The sequence below is a fragment of the Stenella coeruleoalba genome, assembly GCF_951394435.1.
Source record: "Stenella coeruleoalba genome assembly, chromosome: 2".
In the NCBI taxonomy this organism is placed as follows: domain Eukaryota; kingdom Metazoa; phylum Chordata; class Mammalia; order Artiodactyla; family Delphinidae; genus Stenella; species Stenella coeruleoalba.
Window position 1 is genome coordinate 150,706,256 of NC_137147.1, and position 24,104 is coordinate 150,730,359.

The 24,104-nt window shown below is 35.5% G+C and overlaps 1 protein-coding gene across 2 annotated transcripts in view; it reads left to right on the forward strand.

The window, feature by feature from the left end:
* The window catches only part of RFX7 (regulatory factor X7), a 148,712-nt gene that overhangs the window by 79,235 nt on the left and 45,373 nt on the right, over positions 1–24,104 (forward strand). For both annotated transcript variants that reach the window (XM_079912285.1, XM_079912284.1), the window contains exons 4-5: positions 1,351–1,433; positions 2,802–2,924. In XM_079912285.1, coding sequence (XP_079768411.1) covers positions 1,351–1,433; positions 2,802–2,924 — 206 coding nt within the window. The remainder of the gene's footprint in view (positions 1–1,350; positions 1,434–2,801; positions 2,925–24,104) is intronic.

Here is a 24,104-nt window from a genome sequence, read left to right on the forward strand (position 1 = left end):
GATCAGTCTATCAGATATTAAAGCAAGAGCTAATCGGAAAATACCCCATAGACAGTGGAATGAAAAAAATATGGATTTGAGAGTTAATTGCATGTAATTGATAGACTAAGTCATTCTATGGATAAATTCTAAGATTAAACTGTTTCGTGAATGAATTCTGGTGAGAATAAGAACAGGCTAAATTATATCATTGTAATCTTTTTTAAAAAATTGGATCTATGTTTGAGCTATGCTTTATTGTGTAAGAATAAATTCTGCCACCAAGAATGCCAGTAATCTGTCCATATTTTCCATTGCAATGCAATTCAGTTGTAATGAATATGGCTACCAAAATTTTATTATGTTTTTTTTATTAAGGTAGGATTTGTGGCACATTTAAAGCTATCCTGTGGCAAACTCAGCTGGGAAAGAAAACTATACAGTCCTCTGCATAGCAGAAATTTTCTTAAAGGGTACATTTATAGACAAAATGACAAAGTTGCACAACAGTAGTGATAGACAGTCTTACAAGTAGGTTCTCCAAATAGCATCCACTGTTGCAAGTCAGAGAGTAATTACATCTGCATAGCATGGAACAGATTGTTAGTTGTACTTTGGAACAGTTGGCCCTCCGTATCCACAGGTTCTGCATTCGCGGATTAGACCAACCCTGGATCAGATTTGATTCCTCAGTTATGGAGGAACTGTGCATAAGGAGGACTAGCTATATAACACCATTTTATATAAAGAACTTGTGTATCTGTGGATTTTGGTATCCGTGGAGGGGAGAAGGGGGTTCCTGGAACCAATTATCTACGGATATTGAGGGATAACTATATTTTTAAACCTCAGTTCCACCCCCAGTGATAGTAGCATCATCAGTCACATGTTCTAGATTTTTGAGAAATAGAAAAGAAGCCTAGAAATCATCTCATTCATTTCACATTTCTAAGGAAAATCCGCCAGAGAATGGAAGCCTCATAACCAGTTAAATAGTTAGGCTAAGGCCAACTAATAAATAGTCTCTTGACTCCCAATCTAGTACTTTTCCTGTAATATTGCACAACCCTCCTTCTTTAAATGTGATTTAAGATGAGAAGTTTTCGTCTAAGCATTGATTTATGGTTTTATTTATACCTAGAATGTAAGAATTAATAGGAAAGTACCATTTTTTCTTACCAACTTTATCACACAACTTGACTGTATTATTTTACTGATAAGAAAAAAGCCTAGATTCTGTTTTCTTTGGCAAGTGATTCATTCCACCTGGTTTAAATTGAGATAGTATTTTTAGGGAGGTGTTAGTAAATTTTGTTGAGGGAGAAACAAGAATTTTTTAAATGATCTTTCTTTTTAATCCTTTTTAACCAGCAAGAAGTTGAGAAGTTTACAGACCTAGAGAAACTCTACCTCTACCTTCAGCTGCCTTCTGGTCTCAGCAATGGAGAGAAAAGGTAATATCACTTCTTGTCTTTGCCTCAGTTACAGTGTTTATGTGTGTGTTGTGGTTGTTATTGTTTTGCACTATTCCTAAAACCATCAGGAAACAGACTGTCAAAACAGTAGATCTTTTTAGTCTTTGATCATATTTGGTTAAGTGTTTACCCATAGTTTTTGCTAATTCATTTGTGTACCTGGATGAGTGCTGGGAAATGCAGTTGGGTTATGTTTTATAAGCAGATTAGTGTATTTATACAGTGTGGCAGATGTTGAAAATTGAACAGAAAGCCAAAGAATAAACAGATAAGTATTGTGAGCAATAAAGTGCAAGAGTTTTTTTAGGTACTGTCAGGTAAGCAGATCACAGAGCATAAAAAAGAAAAAAAAATGAATTGCCTGTATGGCACATGAATTTATGATAAATGTGTGATGTTTTAAGTGCTTGCGGGGTATTACTCTATTTTCATTAGTACAAATATTTAATAGCCTCATTTAGAAAATATAGAGAAAAGTTGTTGGTTCATGCATTCTGTTCTTAAAGGAGTTTCTCTACCCTTTTAAGTATTTCTCAGAGTTCATTTCATTCATATAAGTTATGCTTAACATTACTTTAAAAGTATAGGTATGAAAAGAACTGGAATGAAAAATCTGTTGCTTTTACTTTTTTCCCCTTGGACCACATTTTGTAACTATTTTAATAATTTTCTGTCCTAGAAATTGCTCAGTAATTTCTTTGAAAATGCATCAATTATTATTTATGAGTGAGGAGCTTCCCTCATGTTATAAGAGACACTGCCAAATAATAAAAATTTATGATGTTTAGTGGAGGTGTTGTCCTGGAGAGGAGGACTGGTTACAGAAAGGACCATAGAGGGAGACTTGTCCTTTCAGGATCTCTCCAGTGTGAATTCCATTCTGGATCATAGAGGCTTTAGTAAGATTCAGGGTAGTTACTTGAGAATGCTAAGCAAATAGAAAATAAACAATTTTTTCCATAACTTTCATTTTATAGTTTGATGATTTGGTAAGTTTAGGCAAATGAACAGGCAAGTAAATAAACAAATATCCCCTTAGAGGTAATTTTGGCCGAACAAATACCTTATGTTTTCAATGCTCCATCATCTCTGCCAGTTTAGAGACGGTGGTGGGGATGGAACAGGGCGATAACTTTAGTCAGACACTAGCTATAGAAAATGGCTCACAACCACAGGTGGACAATTTGTATTTGGATAACTAGGCATATACTTTATGTCCTGAGTTTGGTTTGGTCATTTATAGTGAGTTTACACACAGTCCTTTAGTGGAACATTTAGGCCTGGTTCAAAAATTATCAATGAATTGCTGTCTAGTTCAGCTAAAACATGTTTTTGTTTTATGATTAGTGATCAGAATGCCATGTCATCTAGTCGGGCACAGCAAATGCATGCCTTTTCCTGGATTCGGAATACCCTAGAGGAGCATCCTGAGACTTCACTGCCCAAACAGGAAGTCTATGATGAGTACAAGTAAGTATTATGTGTATATGTCAGGCATGCAGTATATTAAAGAGATGGTATACTATACTTGGCTATAATGATTTGTTTTATCATTGGCAAATATCATACTGGTATATGAGAGTTTAACTTAGAAATCTCTGGATTCCATTCATTTCTAAGCTCCTCTGGTAGCGTGTGTAATAAAGAACAGGATTACTGAATAAAAGGATTTCTTTAGAGTTCTTCTGGATCACAGGAGGGATGTCTGAGGGCAGAGGGACAATGGAGTAGGTTTGGTGAATAAAAGGATTCCTGTGAAGTTCTTAAGGATGACAAGAAGGGTGTGTCTGGGGTTCGTAGAGGGACAGTGGATGGCAATAAATAAATCAATGCATAAGGAAAAACTAAAACATCTTTTTTATTTAGATTTCTTAAATGTCTTTTTCATGAATCCAAAACTTTCCTAATCATTTTCTGTGCCACCCCGAGAAAAAGCTAAGTATCTGGAATGTTGTGAATTACTTACTCAGACGAAGGAGTTCAGTGGCTTGCACATAGAAGACACTCAAACAGTTTTGATTGTACAGATAACTTATTTAAACACGGAAAACACAAGTATAGAGGCTAATGGGCCTTTCTGGATAAATGTTATAGATGCTGAATCTAGTCTTGTTTAACATTTTATAATTGATTTGGAAGCGGGAATTTGTTCTAGCAGAGTAAGTGAAACCAAAATTTTCTGGGTATTGAAATATCAAAGCAAGGACCACGTATGTGTTGTACTTACACAATGTGGAAGAAAAGTGTCAAATAAGTGCTGCTGTTAGCCAGTGTAAGATGATGCAAAAGAACTACACTTACTGAGAAGATTATTGGTATCTAGAAAGAAAACTTTCTGTGCTCATTCAAAATTCTGATTCCCTCACCTTAAGAAATGCAGTAGAACTGGAGAAAGTCTAGAGAAATACGTCTGAAATAATCAAGGGAACAAGGTTAAACTGAACAGCTTTAGATTTTTCCTCTTTAGAAAAATTAAAGCTAAGAGTACATGTGATCCAAGTCTATAAAGTTCATTTTCTCAGTCTACAACAGTCTACTGAATACCTGCTATGTGCCATGTCAAACCCTGTAAGAAGTTCTGAGGATACAACAAATAAAACACAGCTTCTGCCCTCATCAAGAATATGAAAAAACAAAAACAAACAAACAAACAAAAAATATATATATAAAAAATATATATATAGTGAGCATGAATTCTTAACTACAAGTTAATTCTAATTAAGATAGAGATAACCTTGTGAAACTACAAAGAAGTAAATTTAAATTCATTAAAAGTTTATTAATATCAAGCAAACATGATATGTTTAAGAAACCCTGTATCGAGGATCAAGAGAATAGGTTCTGTCGTTAAACTTGTGTGACCTGGACAGGTGTTTTAACCACTATTTTTTCAGTTGCATAATCTATAAAATGAGATGATTGAAGAGGTATGAGGTTTCCTTTAGCTCTAAAATTCTGAAAGTTGTCTGAGGTAGGAAATGAGGAAAACAAATTATCCAAAATGTCTCATGTTTCCCAAAAGGCAAATCGGACAAATTAATGCATGACATTTCCATAATGAATTAATAAGGAAACCGAGGATATTTATATATTTTTGAAGTGATATCCTTCTCCTGCACAACCCTTTGCGTCACCATTAGAGACAGCACCCTACATTTGTGGAAGTATGACTCTGAACCATTAAAGCAGTCCTTACGTTCCTAAAAGTTTCCTGCCTTGGGCAAAGCACAGTTATATTTTTCTATAATATTTTGCTGTGAAATCATTTTCTAAGGTTCTCATAAATTCTTACAATTTTTTTCACTAAGAAAAGTTAAAGGTTTTTCCTAAACAAAAGAGAACCAAAACATAACATTGTTTTGGGACAAGGAATGGTAGCTCCAATTTTGAGCGGTTTATTCGCAATTCAGTAGAGAGCAACTGAAATAAAAGGAAGTAACTTAGGCTAGAGTTTTAAAAGGAAGTAGTAGGTAAGGGAAATTCTTGATAATGACGTAAATAGGAAAGAAATACCAGTTCTGTTCATGGAATTTGAAAGTATTATACTAATGATTGTCTCTTTATAAAAATCAGTATATTACTATACAATAGTACTGTAACTGAATCTGAGTATTTTAGTTCAAAACACATTTCACTAAGAATGTACGCTATTCACTGTTGTATTCTACATAGTGTTTCCACATAGTAGGCACTAATTTAATATTAAGAGTGACTAGGGACCAGTCTCTCCCATCAGGAAACTTACACAAACCTCTTACATAGCCTCATCCACCAGAGGGCACCCAGCAGAAGCACTTCAGACCTAGGGACACATACAGACTGAAAGTGAGGGGATGGAAAAAGATATTCCATGCAAATGGAAATCAAAAGAAAGCTGGAGGAGCAATACTCATCTCAGATAAAACAGACTTTAAATCAAAGAATGTTACAAGAGACAGGGAAGGACACTACATAATGATGAAGGGATCAATCCAAGAAGAAGGTATAACAATTATAAATATATATGAACCCAACATAGGAGCACCTCAATACATAAGGCAACTGCTAAAACAGCTATAAAAGAGGAAATCGACAGTAACACAATAGTGGTGGCGGACTTTAACACCTCATTTACACCAATGGACAGATCACCCAAACAGAAAATTAATAAAGAAACACAAGCTTTAAATGATACAACACACCAGATAGATTTAATTGATATTTATAGGACATTCCATCCAAAAACAGCAGATTACAGTTTCTTCTGAACTGCACATGGAACATTCTCCAGGATAGATTACATCTTGGGTCACAAATCAAGCCTCAGTAAATTTAAGAAAATTGAAATCATATCAAGCATCTTTTCTGACCACAACACTATGTGATTAGTAATCAGTTACAGGGAAAAAAAACATAAAAATCACAAACACATGGAGGCTAAACAATGCGTTACTAAATAACCAAAATATCACTGAAGAAATCAAAGAGGAAATCAAAAAATACCTAGAGACAAATGACAATGAAAACACAACGATCCAAAACTTATGTGATGCAGCAAAAGCAGTTCTAAGAGGGAAGTTTATAGCAAAACAAGCCTACCTCAAGAAACAAGAAAAATCTCAAACAATCTAATCTTACACCTAAAGGAACTACAGAAAGAAGAACAAACAAAACCCAAACTTAGTAGAAGGAACGAAATCATAAAGATCAGAGCAGAAATAAATTAAATAGAAACAAAGAAAACAATAGCAAAGATCAATAAAACTAAAAGCTTGTTCTTTGAGAAGATAAACAAAATTGATAAACCATTAGCCAGACTCATCAAGAATAAGAGGGAGAGGACTCAAATCAATAAAATTAGAAATGAAAAAGGAGAAGTTACAACAGACACCGCACTAGTACAAAGCATCCTAAGAGACTACTACAAGTAACTCTATGCCAATAAAATGGACAACCTGGAAGAAATGGACAAATTATTAGGAAGATATAACCTTCCAAGAGTGAACCAGGAATAAATAGACAATCTGAAGAGACCAATCAGAAGTAATGAAATTGAAACTGTGATTAAAAACCTTCCAACAAACACAAAAGTCTAGGCCAAGATGGCTTCACAGGTGAATTCTGTCAAACATTTAGAGAAGAGCTAACACCCATCCTTTTCAAACGCTTCCAAAAAATTACAGAGGAAGAAACACTCCCAGACTCATTCTGTGAGGCCACCATCACCCTGATACCAAAACCAGACAAAGATAGTCAAAAAAAGAAAATTACAGACCAGTATCACTGATGAATATAGGTGCAAAAATCCTCAACAAAATACTAGCAAACAGAATCCAACAACACATTAAAAGGATCATACACTATGATCAAGTGGGATTTTTCCCAGGGATGCAAGGATGCTTCAATATACGCAAATCAATCAATGTGATACACCATATTAACAAACTGAGAGTAAAAACCATATGATCATCTCAACAGATGCAGAAAAGGCTTTTGACAAAATTGAATACCCATTTATGATAAAAACTCTCCAGAAATTGGGCATAGAGAGAACCTACCTCAACATAATAAAGGCCATATATGACAAACCCACAGCAAACATCATTCTCAATGGTGAAAAGCTGAAAGTATTTCCTCTAAGTTCAGGAAGAAGACAAGGATGCCCACTCTTGCCACTATTATTCAACATAGTTTTGGAAGTCCTAGCCACAGCAATCAGAGAAGAAAAAGAAATAAAGGAATACAAATTAGAAAAGAAGAAGTAAAACTGTCACTGTTTGCAGATGACACGATACTGTACATAGATAATCCTAAAGATGCCACAAGAAAACTACTAGAGCTAATCAATGAATTTGGTAAAGTTGCAGGATACAAAATTAATGCACAGAAATCTCTTTGCATTCCTATACACTAATGATGAAAAATCTGAAAGAGAAATTAAGGAAACACTCCCATTTACCACTGCAACAAAAAGAATGAAATACCTAGGAATAAACCTTCCTAGGGAGACAAAAGACCTGTATGCAGAAAACTGTAAGACACTGATGAAAGAAGTTAAGGAAGATATCAACAGATGGAGAGATATACCATGTTCTTGGATTGGAAGAATCAATATTGTGAAAATGACTATACTACCCAAAGCAATCTACAGATTCAATGCAATCCCTATCAAATTACCAATGGCAGTTTTTACAGAACTAGAACAAAAAATCTTAAAATTTGTATGGAAACACAAAAGACCCCCAATAGCCAAAGCGGTCTTGAGGGAAGAAAAATAGAGCTGGAGGAATCAGACTCCTTGACTTCAGACTATACTACAAAGCTACAGTAATCAAGGCAGTATGGTATTGGCCCCAAAACAGAAATATAGATCTATGGAACAGGATAGAAAGCCCAGAGATAAACCCATACACCTATGGTCAACTAATCTATGACAAAGGAGGCAGGAATATACAATGGAGAAAAGACAGTCTTTTCAATAAGTGGTGCTGGGAAAACTGGACAGCTACATGTAAAAGAATGAAATTAGAACACTCCCTAACACCATACACAAAAATAAACTCAAAATGGATTAGAGACCTAAATGTAGGACTGGACACTATAAAACTCTTAGAGGAAAGCATAGGAAGAACACTGTCTGACATAAATCATAGCAAGTTCTTTGTTTGATCCACCTCCTAGAGTAATGGAAATAAAACCAAAAATAAGTAAATGGGACCTAATGAAACTTAAAACCTTTTACACAGCAAAGGAAAAACCATAAACAAGACGAAAAGACAACGCTCAGAATGGGAGAAAATATTTACCAACAAATCAGTGGACAAAGGATTAATCTCCAAAGTGTATAAACAGCTCATGCAGCTCAATATTAAAAAAACAAACAACCCAATCCAAAAATGGGCAGAAGACCTAAATAGACATTTCTCCAAAGAAGTCATACAGATGGCCAGGAAGCACATGAAAAGCTGCTCAATATCACTAATTATTAGAGAAATGCAAATCAAAACTACAGTGAGGTATCACCTCACACCAGTTAGAATGGGCATCACCAGAAAATCTACAAACAACAAATGCTGGAGAGGGTTTGGAGAAGAGGGAACCCTTTTGCACTATTGGTGGAAATGTAAATTGATACAGCCACTATGGAGAACAGTATGGAGGTTCCTTAAAAAACTAAAAATGGAATAACCATATGACCCAACAATCCCACTACTGGGCATATACCCAGAGAGAACCATATTTCAAAAAGACACATGCACCCTAATGTTCATTGCAGCACTATTTCCAATAGCCAGGTCATGGAAGCAATCTAAATGCCCATTGACAGACAAATGGATAAAGAAGTTGTGGTACATATATACAATGGAATATTATTCAGCATAAAAAGAAACGAAATTGGGTCATTTGTAGAGATGTGGATGGATGTAGAGACTGTCATACAGAGTGAAGTAAGTCAGAAAGAGAAAAATAAATATCGTACATTAATGCATATATGTGGAACCTAGAAAAATGGTACAGATGAACCAGTTTGCAGGGCAGAAATAGAGAAACATATGTAGAGAACAAACGTATGGACACCAACGGGGGAAAGTGGTGGGCTCGGGGGGTGGTGTGATGAATTTGGAGGTTGCGATTGACTAATATGTATAAAATGGATAAGTAATAAGAACCTGCTGTATAAAAAAATAAAATTCAAAAAAAAATGAGTGACTTGAATGGAATCTGATCTTGACATTCATAGTAAAATTTCAGTGTTATAAGTCTTCTAGTACACTACCATCCCCATTGTATAGGCAAAACATTAAAACTTGAAAGTTAGGTGACTCTTCCAGTCTTCCAAAATTTGTCAGGGATGAATATAAGGCTAGAACTCAGATTCCATGAGTAGTTCATAATAAGTGAGAAGGCAAACCTGTTCAATTTGAGTGATATGAAGCAGAGCGAGTAGAATAGGTTGGGAAAGTAGTTAGAAATAAAGTTGCCTAGGGCTTCCACTTAGTGTCAATAAATAAGCTGCACAAAATATGAATCTGTTAATATACGGTTAGTATACATGCATACAGATAATGTGAGTGTTGTAAGAGACACAGCACAGTAACATCTATTAGCAGCATGCCATGTTCTAAGAAGAAAGTATGTTTGTGTTTCCACAGAATTACAGCATGTGGGAGCTCCAAGCTATTCTCTCATTTCATTGTACATTGCCTAAAACCATAATTTGCTATGTGGGTTTAAATAACTTGATGAAAACTGTAGAAAGGCTAGAGACAGGCAAAAAGTAGATCAAAGTATTAGGAAATAGATACTTAAACGTTTTTAAATTATGTTGTCTAGAGAAAGCAAAATGGAATATAGCTATATTTTTTTAAAGGACAAGAAGTTTAAATCACAGGAGGAGAGATTTCAATTAGACACAAAATAACACTTCCTGCCAGAAGAGATTTTTAGAGAAATTTTGTCCTTTTCTACAGGCCTTTTGGACTAGTCATTTTCCAGTTTGGAATGCTTTAATGAGGTTTCCTGAGTAAAAACATAGAGTGACAAACCTTAAATTGAATCTGTTCTAAATATTCATTGAAAAATATTATTAATGTGAAATGTACATTTATTTTAAGCCATTCCTATTCATTGCAGTGATGTTTAGATATCTTTGTGTGAAAATCAATCCCTTTCATAGCCATTAAAATCAGAATCCCTTTGAGAGAAAAAATGAAGATGTAATCCAAGACAGTATGGTTTCTTTTAACTGTATTTTTATGCTAAATTAAGATATTAATAGAACCAAAGTTTTAAGGGACTTCCCACATGCAAAGACAGTCGATTTACAAACTATTGTGAATTTTTATATTTGTTGAAACTTCTGAAGTCTGATAATCACATGTGTTTATGAAAGTGATGATTAATGTGTTAATTTTTCTAATTATGAAAGTAGTATGTGTTCATCATGAATGTTTTGGCAGGTAGTTATAAATGTATAAAAAGAAAACTAGCACCAGTAATCTTACTACCTACAAGTAACCATTTTGGCTTATTAATTCTTTTTATTTTTTCTACCGCCTTCTTTTCATGTATATGTTCTTGTTATTGTTTAATCAAATCTTGACCCCACTGGTTACACAATTCTTGAATGGGGGAACAGTTGCAAATAATACTGCAGTGAACATTCTTGACTATATAATTTAGTGTAGATTATTACAATTGGAATTGCTGCTTATGAACCATTATATATTAAGGATATTAAGTATTGAAATATAAATTTTTTTCAAGATTGCTGTTTATTATTTAATTTTTTAATAAGTAGTCTGATCTGTCTTCTTTCTTTGCAGCTTGTAACATTGCTATTTTGCTTAGAAAGAACTTCTTCCCAATTCCATTAGCAGCTGAATACTCATGTGTATTTTCCCTAGATATTACTTACTTCATTTTTCACATATAACCCATTAGTTCTTCTAGACCAAATATATACATTTATTTTGATAAATGCCATAAGATAAGGAGCTAATTTTAATTTTTTCTAAATGGTTAATTTCCCAGTCTTATTTATTGACAATTTTTTTCTCAATACTAATCTATAATGTAATTTTTATCTTACTAAAGCCTTTAGGATTCAATTTTCTTCCTTTGTATTTTTCTGTTCTTATGCCAGTACCATACCATTTTTAAGTATTTTAGCCATTAAATGTTTAAAAAGCTAGTGGGAACAGTCTTCCTTCATTATTCCTCTTTTTCAAAAATTTCCATGGTTTTATTTTCATACCACTTAATATTTCTTGTGAAGTTTGGAATCACTTTTCTAACTTTTTTTTAAAAGGGAAACCTCAAAGGAATTTTGATTCAAAATGCATTAAATACGAAAATTTATTTTAGAAAAATTAACTTCAGAGCTAGAAGTATGTTTCTTAACATCTTTCTCGTGTCGTTCAGTAAAGTTTTAGTTATTTTTCCTTCAATTGACTCCACTTATTTTTCTTGTTAAGTTTATTCCTTACAAATTTTTATTATGTTATTTATATTATGAAAAATGTATTTTATTATTGGTTTGGTTTGTAAGATATCTGTAGACTTCTATTATATTTATGTTGCACATTTTATATTTAGTGAACTTCGTTTAATCCTAATTTTTCAGCTATTACTTTGGACTCTTCTGGGTAGCGTTTATCCTGTATATCTTCCTCATCCTCTTTATTTAATTACATTGAATTGATTTTCCTTCTGACTTTGAATAATAGCAATAATAGGCATCATTTTGTCTTACAGTTCTTTGATGTTAAGGGTGTATCATTTATAATTGACCAAGACTTTATTGGCTTTCTTATGAGAAATTGATATTGAAATTCATCTAATGCTTTTTGGGCATCTGTTAAGATTATTCATTGCTTCTTCTGTTACCTATTGATATGACATATAAAGATACTACCTAGTATAAACCCTTCTTTTATTCCTAGAATGAATGTCTTCTTCATGTCAAGATCTGTAATCTTTTAGCATACTGTTGGTTTCTATTTTCAAGTATATTTTTTAGGATCTTTGCATCTATATTCATAAGTGAATATGGTCTGTAATTTTCTGTTTTTGTGCTGTCTTTGTCAAGTTTTGATATCGGGTTTGGCCAGCTTCATAAATGAATTAGAAGTCTTTCCCTAATTTCCTGTGCTCTGGAACAGTTTATATGGTTTGGGAATTATTTGTTCTTGAAAATGTTAAAGAACTCAACTATAATACCATCTAGGCCTGGAACCTTTGTTGGAGGTAATTCATTGACAATTTGGGGGGGGGGTTTCTGGTTAGATTTTTACTTCATTAGTTTTGGTCATTGGTTTTTCCTGGAATTCATTCAGATTTTCAAATATATTGGCATAACATTATATATACTATTTTCTCACAAATTGAATATCTTCTTTATCTGTTATATCCTTTTTTATATTTCTAGTTTTAGTCATTTGAATTTTCCTCTTTTTTTCAAAGTATATTTAGCTGTAGTTTATTTTTATTGGTTTTGTTAAAAAAAAAACCCTAAGATTGATAAGTCAGTTTTTTTTTTTTTTTGCCTGATGTCTCATTTTTAGGTGTCTATTTTTGTTACCCTGATTTTCTCAGGTTTTTTCCTTATTAAATGGAATGCTTACTTCGTTTTCATTCTTTTCATATTTAAGATAAAAAAGACGGCACCATTACAATGGAGAAGCATATGAGGATGATGAACATCATCCTTGGGGTGGTGTTCCTTGTCAGACCTCCTAATATGGCCAGTGAATAACACTCACTGTTGGCATTTTATTTGCAGTAGTGATTGAGTGAAGGACCGTAATCATAATATGCTCACTACTTGCTACTGTTTGTTTTAATATTCAACTATAGTAGTGTTTTAAAAATTAAATGAAGGGGCTTCCCTGGTGGCGCAGTGGTTGGGAGTCCGCCTGCTGATACAGGGGACACGGGTTTGTGCCCCGGTCCGGGAAGATCCCACATGCCGCGGAGCGGCTAGGCCCGTGAGCCATGGCCGCTCAGCCTGCGCGTCCGGAGCCTGTGCTCCACAAGGGGAGAGGCCACAGCAGTGAGAGGCCCGTGTACCGCCAAAAAAAAAAAAATTAAATGAAGAATAAACTTGAATATAAAAGCTCAAAAAAAAAATCTCCGAATTGGATCTTTATTTTTAATTCCACTTTCATTCTTCTGCTATACACGGCCTGGTAGTCAACATTCTACACGACTCTCTTTCCATTCAGGAGAGCCATCTTTATATCTATGAATTTGCCTCTTATAGTTCTGGCTGTATTCCTTAGGTATGGATATGATTACCTTTATTTTCTAATATACCTTTATTTTCTAATAGTGTGCAATTATAGCTTTGATTTCTTCTTTGACCCAAAATAGTTAGGAGTGGTTTTTTTAACTTTTCACGTGCTTGAGGGAGTTGAGGGCTTTTTCCATTTTGTTTTGCACTTTATTAATTCCTAGTTTTATTATATTATAGTCAAAGAATGTGGCTCATTCAATTTTTGATTTTTTTATAATCATTGAGGTTTACTTTCAGACTAACGTTCAATTTTTATAAATATGTCTGGACGTTCTCTTTATTTGCACTGTATATTGACTTATATTGATAAGCACTGAATCCAGTTCCTGTAATTTTCAGATCCTTCGAATTCTGCAAGAAGTCCTTACTCTTTCGTCTGTTTAATTAGTTTAGCATGAGTACTGTGTTAATCTCTTACAAAAGTGATATTTCTCACAGTTCCTTATGGTGTTTTTAATGGGTTTTGCTGCACAGGTCTTGGGGCTGTTAGACAAAAAACATTCATGATTATATATCTGTATGATAGTTAAAGCCTATTGTCAACAAAAAAAAAGATCCTCTGTCATATTAAATGCATTTTGTCTTAAATTCTCCTTTGATACCAATATTTGTAACCCATTCTGGATATCTGTCTAATATAAGTATATAGTTTTCCATCCTTTTATTTTTACCATTTATGTCATTTTGTTTTAGGCAGTTTACATTATTATGTTTCTAAAGTTTTTAATCTAAAATTGTCTTTGGTCTTAAAATCTGACCGATAGGAGAAGCTGGTGGAATGAACCAGTCTGAGAACTCTGATGTTTGCAAACACTTAGCAACAGAGACAGCAGCAGCCACAGTTCCTGCTGCTTTTTCCTGCTGTATGCTAGAGAAACACAAGCATTAATCCTAAGTGGATTTCTTACTAAATAATATGTAGCCTGTTTTAGCATTCCTGAAAATCTGTTTGCTTTCATTCTCGGTAGGATCACAAATGTTCAGATTTATAGACTTGACAACTTTGGCTGCAGTGTTCCCTGGGACACAGATGTTCTCTCCAAATCCATTTTTTTTAAATCTATGTAATATTTTAAGGAATATGATTATTTTGCTTTTTATTTTTTTTAATTTAAAAAGAATTTTTTTTTTTTTTTTTTTGGCTGTGTTGGGTCTTTGTTGGCTGCGTGCGGGCTTTCTTTAGTTGCAGCGAGCTGGGGATACTCTTCGTTGCAGTGCACGGGCTTCTCATTGCGGTAGCTTCTCTTGTTGCGGAGCATGGGCTCTAGGTGCGCGGGCTTCAGTATTTGTGGCATGCGGGCTCAGTAGCTGTGGCTCGTGGGCTCTAGAGCGCAAGCTCAGTAGTTGTGGCGCACGGGCTTAGTTGCTCTGCGGCATGTGGGATCTTCCCAGACCAGGGCTCGAATCCATGTCCCCTGCATTGGCAGACGGATTCTTAACCACTGCGCCACCAGGGAATTCCCTGTTTTGCTTTTTAGTTTGTGCATGGTCATTAATTTTGTATGTGTGATACTTTAGTGCTTACCCATCTACGTTTGTAATTTGTTGTATTAATCAATGTAAGTTAAATTCTTAGGACAACCTTGAAGGTAGAAATAAGTTCTAATAACATACTTGTTTTAAGACCTTTAAAATAGTGAACATTTCATGAGTTAAATGACATATATATGTTTTACAGCAACCTATAATCTGGGTCAGACCTAAACATATGTGTAGAATTTATAAATTTCTTAAATACGTATTGTTTAATGTTATATCACCTGTATGAAATAAATGGAAGCAGATATTATTCCTGCTTTGTGGATGTTCTTATGATTCAGAAGTGAATTGTTTTGGACAAATCTGAAACCAGGTTTTCTGACTTCAAAGCTGGGCTCTTTTTACATTAATCCCTATTACCTCTAGAAACTTGTCCCAAATGCTATCCTTTTTCTTTTTTATATAAATTTATTTATTTATTTTATTTGGCTGTGTTGGGTCTTCGTTGCTGCACGCGGGCTTCCTCTAGTTGTGGCACATGGGAGCTACTCTTTGTTGTGGTGTGCGGGCTTCTCATTGCGGTGGCTTCTCTTGTTGCAGAGCACGGGCTCTAGGCACGCGGGCTTCAGTAGTTGTGGCTCACAGGCTCTAGGGCGCAGGCTCAGTAGTTGTGGTGCACAGGCTTAGTTGCTCCGTGGCACGTGGGATCTTCCTGGACCAGGGCTCGAACCCGTGTCCCCTGCACTGGCAGGCAGATTCTTAACTACTGCACCACCAGGAAGTCCCTGCTATTCTTTTTAAAATTTAAAATTTTAGAGTAGCATTTGCCAAGCCTTAATTGTATTTTAAATATATATAACTAATTGGAAATAGTAAGCTAAAACTTAAAAGTGATCAATTTTGGGATTACTGACTTTTTGTTCATATTTGATAGTTAAATATATACTAAATATGCTTAAGACATAAATTGGTTTAAGATTTTTACCATTTAAATTTACATTAATATTTGTAGTCTGAATTGTTACCCTAAATACATTGTCTAGCCTTTAAGTTATTACTTTTCAGGTAAGTTTTTTTTCACACTTCCTTGGTGTGGCCTGTTTCACAGAGGTCCTTATCCTAGTTTTCTGTTTTCCCTGTGTTTCCTTTGACTTGATTCTCAAGGAGCTAGTTGATAATCTGTCTTTCCCTCACCTTCTCTATGTTTCTGACCTCTGGTACTTTCACAGAGCGCTCATTTACTCTCATCTTCCTCTCCTCAACTCTTTACAATAATAATAGGAAGAGCAGTAACAGCACAGTGGAGAATAAAGCTGGAATTGTAAATATTATATCAGGAAAGGAACTAGTTCTGTTATTTGACACATTTGTAGAGAAGACTGACTGACTTGTCCAAAATTACACCAACTGTACTAAACATATGTTATAGTCATAACTGGAACTACAAAGCAAGTCTCCTAATTTAAAATCAGTCCTTTCCAATACCCCCACCCGTGTAAACTGCATGTTCATGAGCCCAGCTGTTCCGTATCTTGAATCTTTCTGTTATCAATCCATCACTGCTCTTACTACCTTAACTTTTTTTTTTCGTCTGCCACTAACATGATATGTTGCAATTGATAGGCACTGAGTACTTTTCTTTTAGCTAATGCTATTAAGACTTCAACATTACTACTCCTGAGGACAAATTAAATTATTAAAAATAAATTAATTTGAGTGCATTAATTCACCGAGCATTATATGCACACAATCCCTGCTCTCAAATAGGAGAAACAGACCAGTAAGTAAACAGGTGCAAAGAAAGAGTTACTATAGCTTAACTTGGTGAATGTGAAGGCAGACGTCACAGAAGAGGTGACTTCTATAAAAACTGAGAAGTTTACCAAGCAGACTAGGGATTGAGAAGGGGGTTCTAGGTGGAAGGTGCAATACGTAATGCATGGAGGCTTATAATCAGAGTTCAGGAGAAGATGTCAGAGACCAGGCCAAAAACGTTAGACTACTTCCATGACCAGGTCATGCAGGCTCACTGAAAACTTAATAAAAACAAACATCGGCAGAAAGTGAGAAACTGTAAGGTTAAGGAGAGAATTAGTATTTAAGAGTTAGGAACAGGAAGAACAAGAGCCCTCCAAAAATGAAGAGGAATTTAAAAGAGAAGCAAGAAAGCACGTTGTGTTATAATGTGAGAAAAGAGATTATTTTGAGAAGGGAATTCGCTCCAGTCTCGTGTGCGTCAGGCAGCTCAAGTAAGAAGGAAGACAAGAAAGTCAGTTAATAGCCTATTTGGAATCTGTTGCCAGAGCAGTTTCCGCATCGTATTAGGGAATGAAGCCTGATTTCAATGTCATGAAAGGTAAGTAGGTGGGAAGTAAAGAACTTGAGTAGAGACTTATTTTTAAAGGGTTAGAGAAAGAAAAAGTAGTTAGAAGTAGAGACGTGAGGTGGTGAGAACAGATTTTTTTTTTTTCAGTCTCATCCATTAGGGATCAAGTTAATTTGCATATAGCAACATGCAATGAGCAGTAGCTGCAACAAGAAGAAGGAATTCAGTTTTCCTTTTGCCAGCTCTGTAATATTAGCAGGGATCCAGGCTTCTAAGTCCCCACTCCACCACCCATAATCCCTAGTCTGGTTTTACTTGTTGCGTCCAAAACGAGCTACTATGGCTGATGGGAAAACTAAGCGACTTAGAATTCAGATGCATTATGGAAGGGAGGAAAAGTTTGGAAAATCACTGATTTATGTTACTTATTTAAAGCTAATCATCCTGTCTTCTGGTTTTCTAAATTACCATTTAAATATAGTGTTTTTTTTCTCTTCCCAAATAGATACTTTAAAAAAAAAAACCTTGCACTAAGCCTTGCTTATAATAAAACCACATTTATTTTTATTTGTGGTAAAATACACACATAAAATTTACCATCATAACCCTTTTTAAGTTCATAGTTTGGTGGTACTGAGTACATTCACATTGTTGTGCTACCACACCACCATACATCCAGGGAACTCTTTTCTTCTTGCAAAACTGCAACTCTGTACCCATCAAACAATAACCCCCCATTCCCTCCTCCCTGAGCACCTGGCAACCGCCATTCTACCTTTCTGTCTCTATGAATTTGACTATTCCAAGTATTACCTCATATAAGCCGAATCATATGGTATTCTCCTTTTGTGAATAGTTTATTTCACTCAGCATAATGTCCTCAAGGTTCATCCATGTAGTAGCATGTGTCAGACTATTCCATTATATGTATTCACAATTTTGTTTATCCATTCTTCTGTGATGGGTACTTAGCTTGCTTCTACCTTTTGGCTGTGATGAATAATGCTTCTATGAACATGGGTGTACAGATATCTCTTCAGGACCTACTTTCAGTTATTTGGGGTATATACTCAAAAGCAGAATTGCTGGCTCATATGGTAATTCTATTTTAATTTTATGAGGAACTATCATATTGTTTTTCATAATGACTATACCATTTTACAACCTCACCAGCAGTGTACAAGGTTCTCCATATCCTTGTCAATGCTTATTATTTTCTGGGGGTTTTGATAGTGGCCATTTTAGTGGGTGTGAGGTGGTATCTCATCGTGGTTTTTTTTTTTTAACTTCTTATTTTATATTTGAGTATAGCCGATTAACAATGTTGTGATAGTTTCAGGTGCACAGCAAAGCATCTCAGCCATACACATACATGTATCCATTCTCCCCCAAACTCGCCTCCCATCCAGGCTGCCACATAACATTGAGCAGAGATCCCTGTGCTATACAGTAGGTCCTTGTTAGTTATCCATTTTAAATAAAGCAGTGTGTACATACTGATCCCAAACTCCCTAACTATCCCTTCCTCCCACCCGTCCCCCCCAGTAACCATTAGTTCATTCTCTAAGTCTGTGAGTCTGTTTCTGTTTTGTGAATAAGTTCATTCATATCGTTTCTTTTTAGATTCTGCATATAAGGGATATCATATGATATTTCTCTTTCTCTGACTTACTTCACTCAGTATGACAATCTCTGGGTCCATCCATTCTGCTACAAATGGCATTATTTCATTCTCTTTAATGGCTGAGTAATATTCCGTTGTATATATATACCACATCTTCTTTATCCATTCCTCTGTCAGTGGACATTTAGTTTGCTTTCATGTCTTGGCTATTGTAAACAGTGCTTGCAGTGAACACTGGGGTGCATGTATCCTTTCGGACCATGTTTTTCTCTGGATATATGCCCAGGAGTAGGATTGCAAGGTCATATGGTAGCTCTATTTTTAGTTTTTTAAGGAACCTCCATACTGTTATCCATAGTGGCTGTACCAATTCACATTCCCACCAGCAGTGCAAGAGTGTTCCCTTTTCTCCACACCCTCTCCAACATTTATTGTTTCTAGATTTTTTGATGATGCCCATTTTGACTCGTGTGAGGTGATATCTCATTGTGGTTTTGGTTTGCATTTCTCAAATAATTAGTGACATTGAACATCTTTTCCTGTGACTCTTGGCCATCTGTATGTCTTCTTGGGAGAAATGTCTATTTAGATCTTTTGCCCATTTTTCCAGTGGGTTGTTTGTTTTGATGATATTAAGCCACATGAGCTGTGTGTAAATTGTGGAGACTAATCCCTTGTCGGTCACATCATTTGCAAATATTTTCTCCCAATCTGTGGGTTGTCTTTTCGTTTTGTTTATGGTTTCCTTTGCTATGCAAAAGCTTTTGAGTTTAATTAGGTCCCATTTGTTTATTTTTGGTTTTATTTCCATTATCCTGGGAGATGGATCAAAAAAGATATCGCTGCAGTTTCTGTCAGAGTGTTCTGCCTATGTCTTCCTCTAGGAGTTTTATAGTGTCTTTAATCCATTTTGAGCTTATTTTTGTGTATGGTATTAAAGAATGATCTAATTTTATTTTTTTGTATGTAGCTGTCCAGTTTTCCCAGTGCCATTTGTTGAAGAGACTGTCTTGCCCCCACTGTGTAGTGTTTCCTCCTTTGTTGTAGATTAATTGACCATAGGTGCATAGGTTTATTTCTGGGCTTTCTATCATGTTCCATTGATCTGTATTTCTGTTTTTGTGCCAGTATCATAGTACCTTGATGACTGTAGCTTTGTAGTATAGTCTGAAGTCCAGGAGCCTGATTCCTCAGGCTCTGTTTTTCTTTCTCAAGATTGCTTTGGCTATTTGGGATTGGGATCTTGTGTCTCCATACAAATTTTAGGATTTTTTGTTCTAGTTCTGTGAAAAATGCCATTGGTAATTTGATAGGGATTGCATTGAATCTGTAGATTGCCTTTGGTAGTATAGTCATTTTGACAATATTGATTCTTCCAGTCTGTCAACGTGGTATATCTTTCCATCTGTGTGTTTTGTCTTCGATTTCATTCATCATCATCTTATAGTTTTCAGAGTACAGGTCTTTCACCTCTGTAGATAGGTTTATTCCTAGGTATTTTGTTCTTTTTTTTTTTTTTTTTTTTGCCATACACGGGCATCTCACTGCCATGGCCTCTCCCGTTGCGGAGCACAGGCTCCAGACGCGTAGGCTCAGTGGCCATGGCCCACGGGCCCAGCCGCTCCGTGGCATGTGGGATCCTCCACGGACCGGAACACGAACCGGCGTACCCTGCATCGGCAGGTGGACTCTCAACCACTGCGCCACCAGGGAAGCCCTGTTCTTTTTAATGCAATGGTAAATGGGATTGTTTCTTGAATTTCTCTTTCTGATCTTTCATTGTTAGTGTATAGAAATGCAGCATATTCCTCTGTATTAGTTTTGATATCTGCAATTTTTATCATAAATGGGTGCTGAATTTTGTCAAAAGCTTCTTCTGCATGTATTGAGATGATCATATGGTTTTTATTCTTCAATTTGTTGATACAGTGTATCACACTGATTGATTAGTGGATATTGAAAAATACTTTCATCCCTGGGAGAAATCCCACTTGATCATGTGTATGATCCTTTTAATGTATTGTTGGATTCAGATTGCTAGTATTTTGCTGAGGATTTTTGCATCTATGTTCATCAGTGATATTGGCCTCTAATTTTCTTTTTTTGTGGCATCTTTGTCTGGTTTTGGTGTTAGGGTGATGGTCACCTCATAGAATGAGTTTGGGAGTTTTCCTTCCTCTGCAATTTTTGGGAACAGTTTCAGAAGGATAGATGTTAGCTCTTCTCTAAATGTTTGATAGAATTCACCTGTGAAGCCATCAGGTCCTGGACATTTGTTTGTTGGGAGGTTTTTGTTTTGTTTTGTTTTGTTTTTGCGGTACACGGGCCTGTCACTGTTGTGGCCTCTCCCGTTGCGGAGCACAGGCTCTGGACGTGCAGGCTCAGCGGCCATGCCTCACGGGCCTAGCCGCTCCACGGCATGTGGGATCTTCCCAGACCAGGGCACGAACCCGTGTCCCCTGCATCGGCAGGCGGACTCTCAGCCACTGTGCCACCAGGGAAGCCCTGTTGGGAGTTTTTTAATCACAGTTTCAATTTCAGTGCTTGTGCTTGGTCTGTTTATATTTTCTGTTTCTTCCTGGTTCAGTCTTGGGAGGTACCTTTCTAAGAATTTGTCCATTTCTTCTAGGTTGTCCATTTTATTGGCATACAGTTGCTCATAGTAGTCTCTTATGATCCTCTTTTTAAAAAATATTTATTTATTTTTTTCTTTTTGACTGCGCCGGGTCTTAGTTGCAGCATGTGGGATCTTCGTTGCCACGTGTGGTATCTTTAATTGCAGCATGCAGGATCTAGTTCCCTGACCAGGGATTGTACCTGGGCCCCCTGCATCGGGAGCTCGCAGTCTTAAGCCCTGGACCACCAGGTCCTTTGTATTTCTGTGGTGTCAGTTGTAACTTCTCCTTTTTCATTTCTAATTTTATTGATTTGACTCCTCTCCCTTTTTTCCTTGATCAGTCTGGCTAAAGGTTTATCAATTTTCTTTTTCTTTTTCAAAGAACCAGCTTTTAGTTTCATTGATCTTTGCTATTGTTTTCTTTGTCTCTGTTTCATTTATTTCTGCACTGAACTTTATAATTTCTTTCCTCCTGCTAACTTTAGGTTTTGTTTGTTCTTTCTCTAGTTGCTTTAGGTATAAGGTTAGATTGTTTATTTGAGATTTTTCTTGTTTCCTGTTGTAAGACTGTATTGCTATAAACTTCTCTCTTAGAACTGCTTTTGTTGCATCCCATAGGTTTTGGATCATTGTGGTTTCGTTTTCACTTGTCTCTAGGTAGTTTTTGATTTCATCTTTGATTTCTTCAGTGGTCCATTGGTTGTTTCAAGCATTACTGTTTAACCTCCATGTGTTTGTGTTTTTTATAATTTTTTTTGTAGTTTATTTCTAAGCTCATAGCATTGTGATCGGAAAAGATGCATGATATGATTTCAATTTTCTTAAATTTACCAAGGCTCGCCTTGTGGCCCAGCATGTGGTCAGTCCTGGAGAATGTTCCGCGTGCACGTGGGAATAATGTGTATTCTGCTGCTTTTGGATGGAATGCTCTGTAAATATCAATTAAGTCCATCTAGTTTAATGTATCATTTAAGGCCTGTGTTTCCTTATTGATTTTCTGTCTGGATGATCTATCCATTGATGCCAATGGGATGTTAAAGTCCCCTCCTATTGTTGTGTTACTGTCGATTTCTCCCTTTATGGTTGTTAGTATTTGCCTTATGTATTAAGGTGCTCCTGTGTTGGGTGCATATACATTTACAACTGTTATATCGTCTTCTTGGATTGATCCCTTGGTCATTATGTAGTGTCCTTCTTTGTCTCTTATAACAGTCTTTATTTTAAAGTCTATTTTGTGTGATATGAATATTGCTACTCCAGATTTCTTTTGATTTCTGTTTGCATGGGATACCTTCTTCCATTCCCTCATTGTGGTTTTGATTTACATTCCCTGAATGATTAGTGGTATTGAGCATGTTTTCATATGTTTATTGGCCTTTTGTATATCTTCTTTGGAGAAATGTATTCAAGTTCTTTTGCCCATTTATGCATTGGGTTGTTTGTTTTTATGTTGTTGAGTTGTAGGAGTTCCTTATATATTCTGAATATTAACCTCTTATGAGCTATTTACATTAATTTGTTTTTAATTCTACAAATAATATACAATATGTGTTCATTATAACAAATTAAAACAGTCTGAAAATATAACATCAAATTAAGATCTTTGTTTATTCCCCCCTTCATCCCACTATGCTCTTGAGATTTAAATATTCCTAACAGCTTTATCTTCCTGTTCTTTTTTTCTGTACCTATGAGTCCTGTCAGTTATTCATACAGTTTTTTATTTAAAATGAAACTATACTGTAAATGTTGTTCTTACTTTTATCACTAAGTACTATATCTTAGGTAGTTCTCCTTGTCTATATATGTAGAGTTATTACATTCTTTTTCTTTTTACTGCTGCACAGTATTTCATAATATAAATGTTCCATGGTGTCTGTGTGTGTGTGTGTGTGTGTGTGTGTGTGTGTGTGTGTGTGTGTGTGTGTGTAGCCTCTATTGATGGACATTTAGGTAGTTCCTGATTTTTTCTACTATTAAAAAAATGCTCAACAGCCTTGAATGAAGTATCTTTGCACTTGTATGAAAGTAACATTGAAGTATACACTGTGATTGACTCTTGAACATTGCAAGGGTTAGGAGTGCTGACCCAAAGCAGCCAAAAATCCACTATAAATTTACACTTGGTACTTCATATCCTTCGTTCTACATCTGTGAATTCAACCATCCAAGGATAGTATAGTACTGTAGTAATATTTATTTTAAAAATTTTGCATATAAGTGGACCCATGCAGTTCAGCCTCAGGTTGTTCAGGGAGCAGTGGTACTTGGAATTGTTAGATCAAAAGCTAGTTTATCCATTCTAATTTAGTTTTTGAATGATTACATTCACATGATTATAAATCATAAAGCATAAAAAGTATACAAGGAAGAAAGTCCATCTCATCTTTGTCTTCAGCCACCCATTTTCTAAACCTATAGGCAGCAACTCATATTACAGTAAGTCACCTATATACGAACCTTCAAATTGAGAACTTTCAAAGATGCAAACGTGTGTTTGCATGTCCAATCACGTAAGTTAGTTCACGTGTCTGGCATATATTGTCATGTGCATGCATCCTCTACAAGTAGTTTTGCTTTTATGTACTTTACAGTACTGGATAGAGTACAGTAAGTAGTACAGTATCTTTATTTCAAGCCCAGGATGTCCAGAAGCAAGCGTAAAAGCAACGGTGGTGTAGCTGGTACTTTTCAAGGTACTGCACTGTAAGGTTAAAAAGGTTTTCTTTATTTTTTGTGTTTGTTTTTTCTGTATTATTTGTGTGAAAAGTATTATAAGCCTATTACAGTACAGTACTATACAGCCGATTGTGTTAGTTGGGTACCTA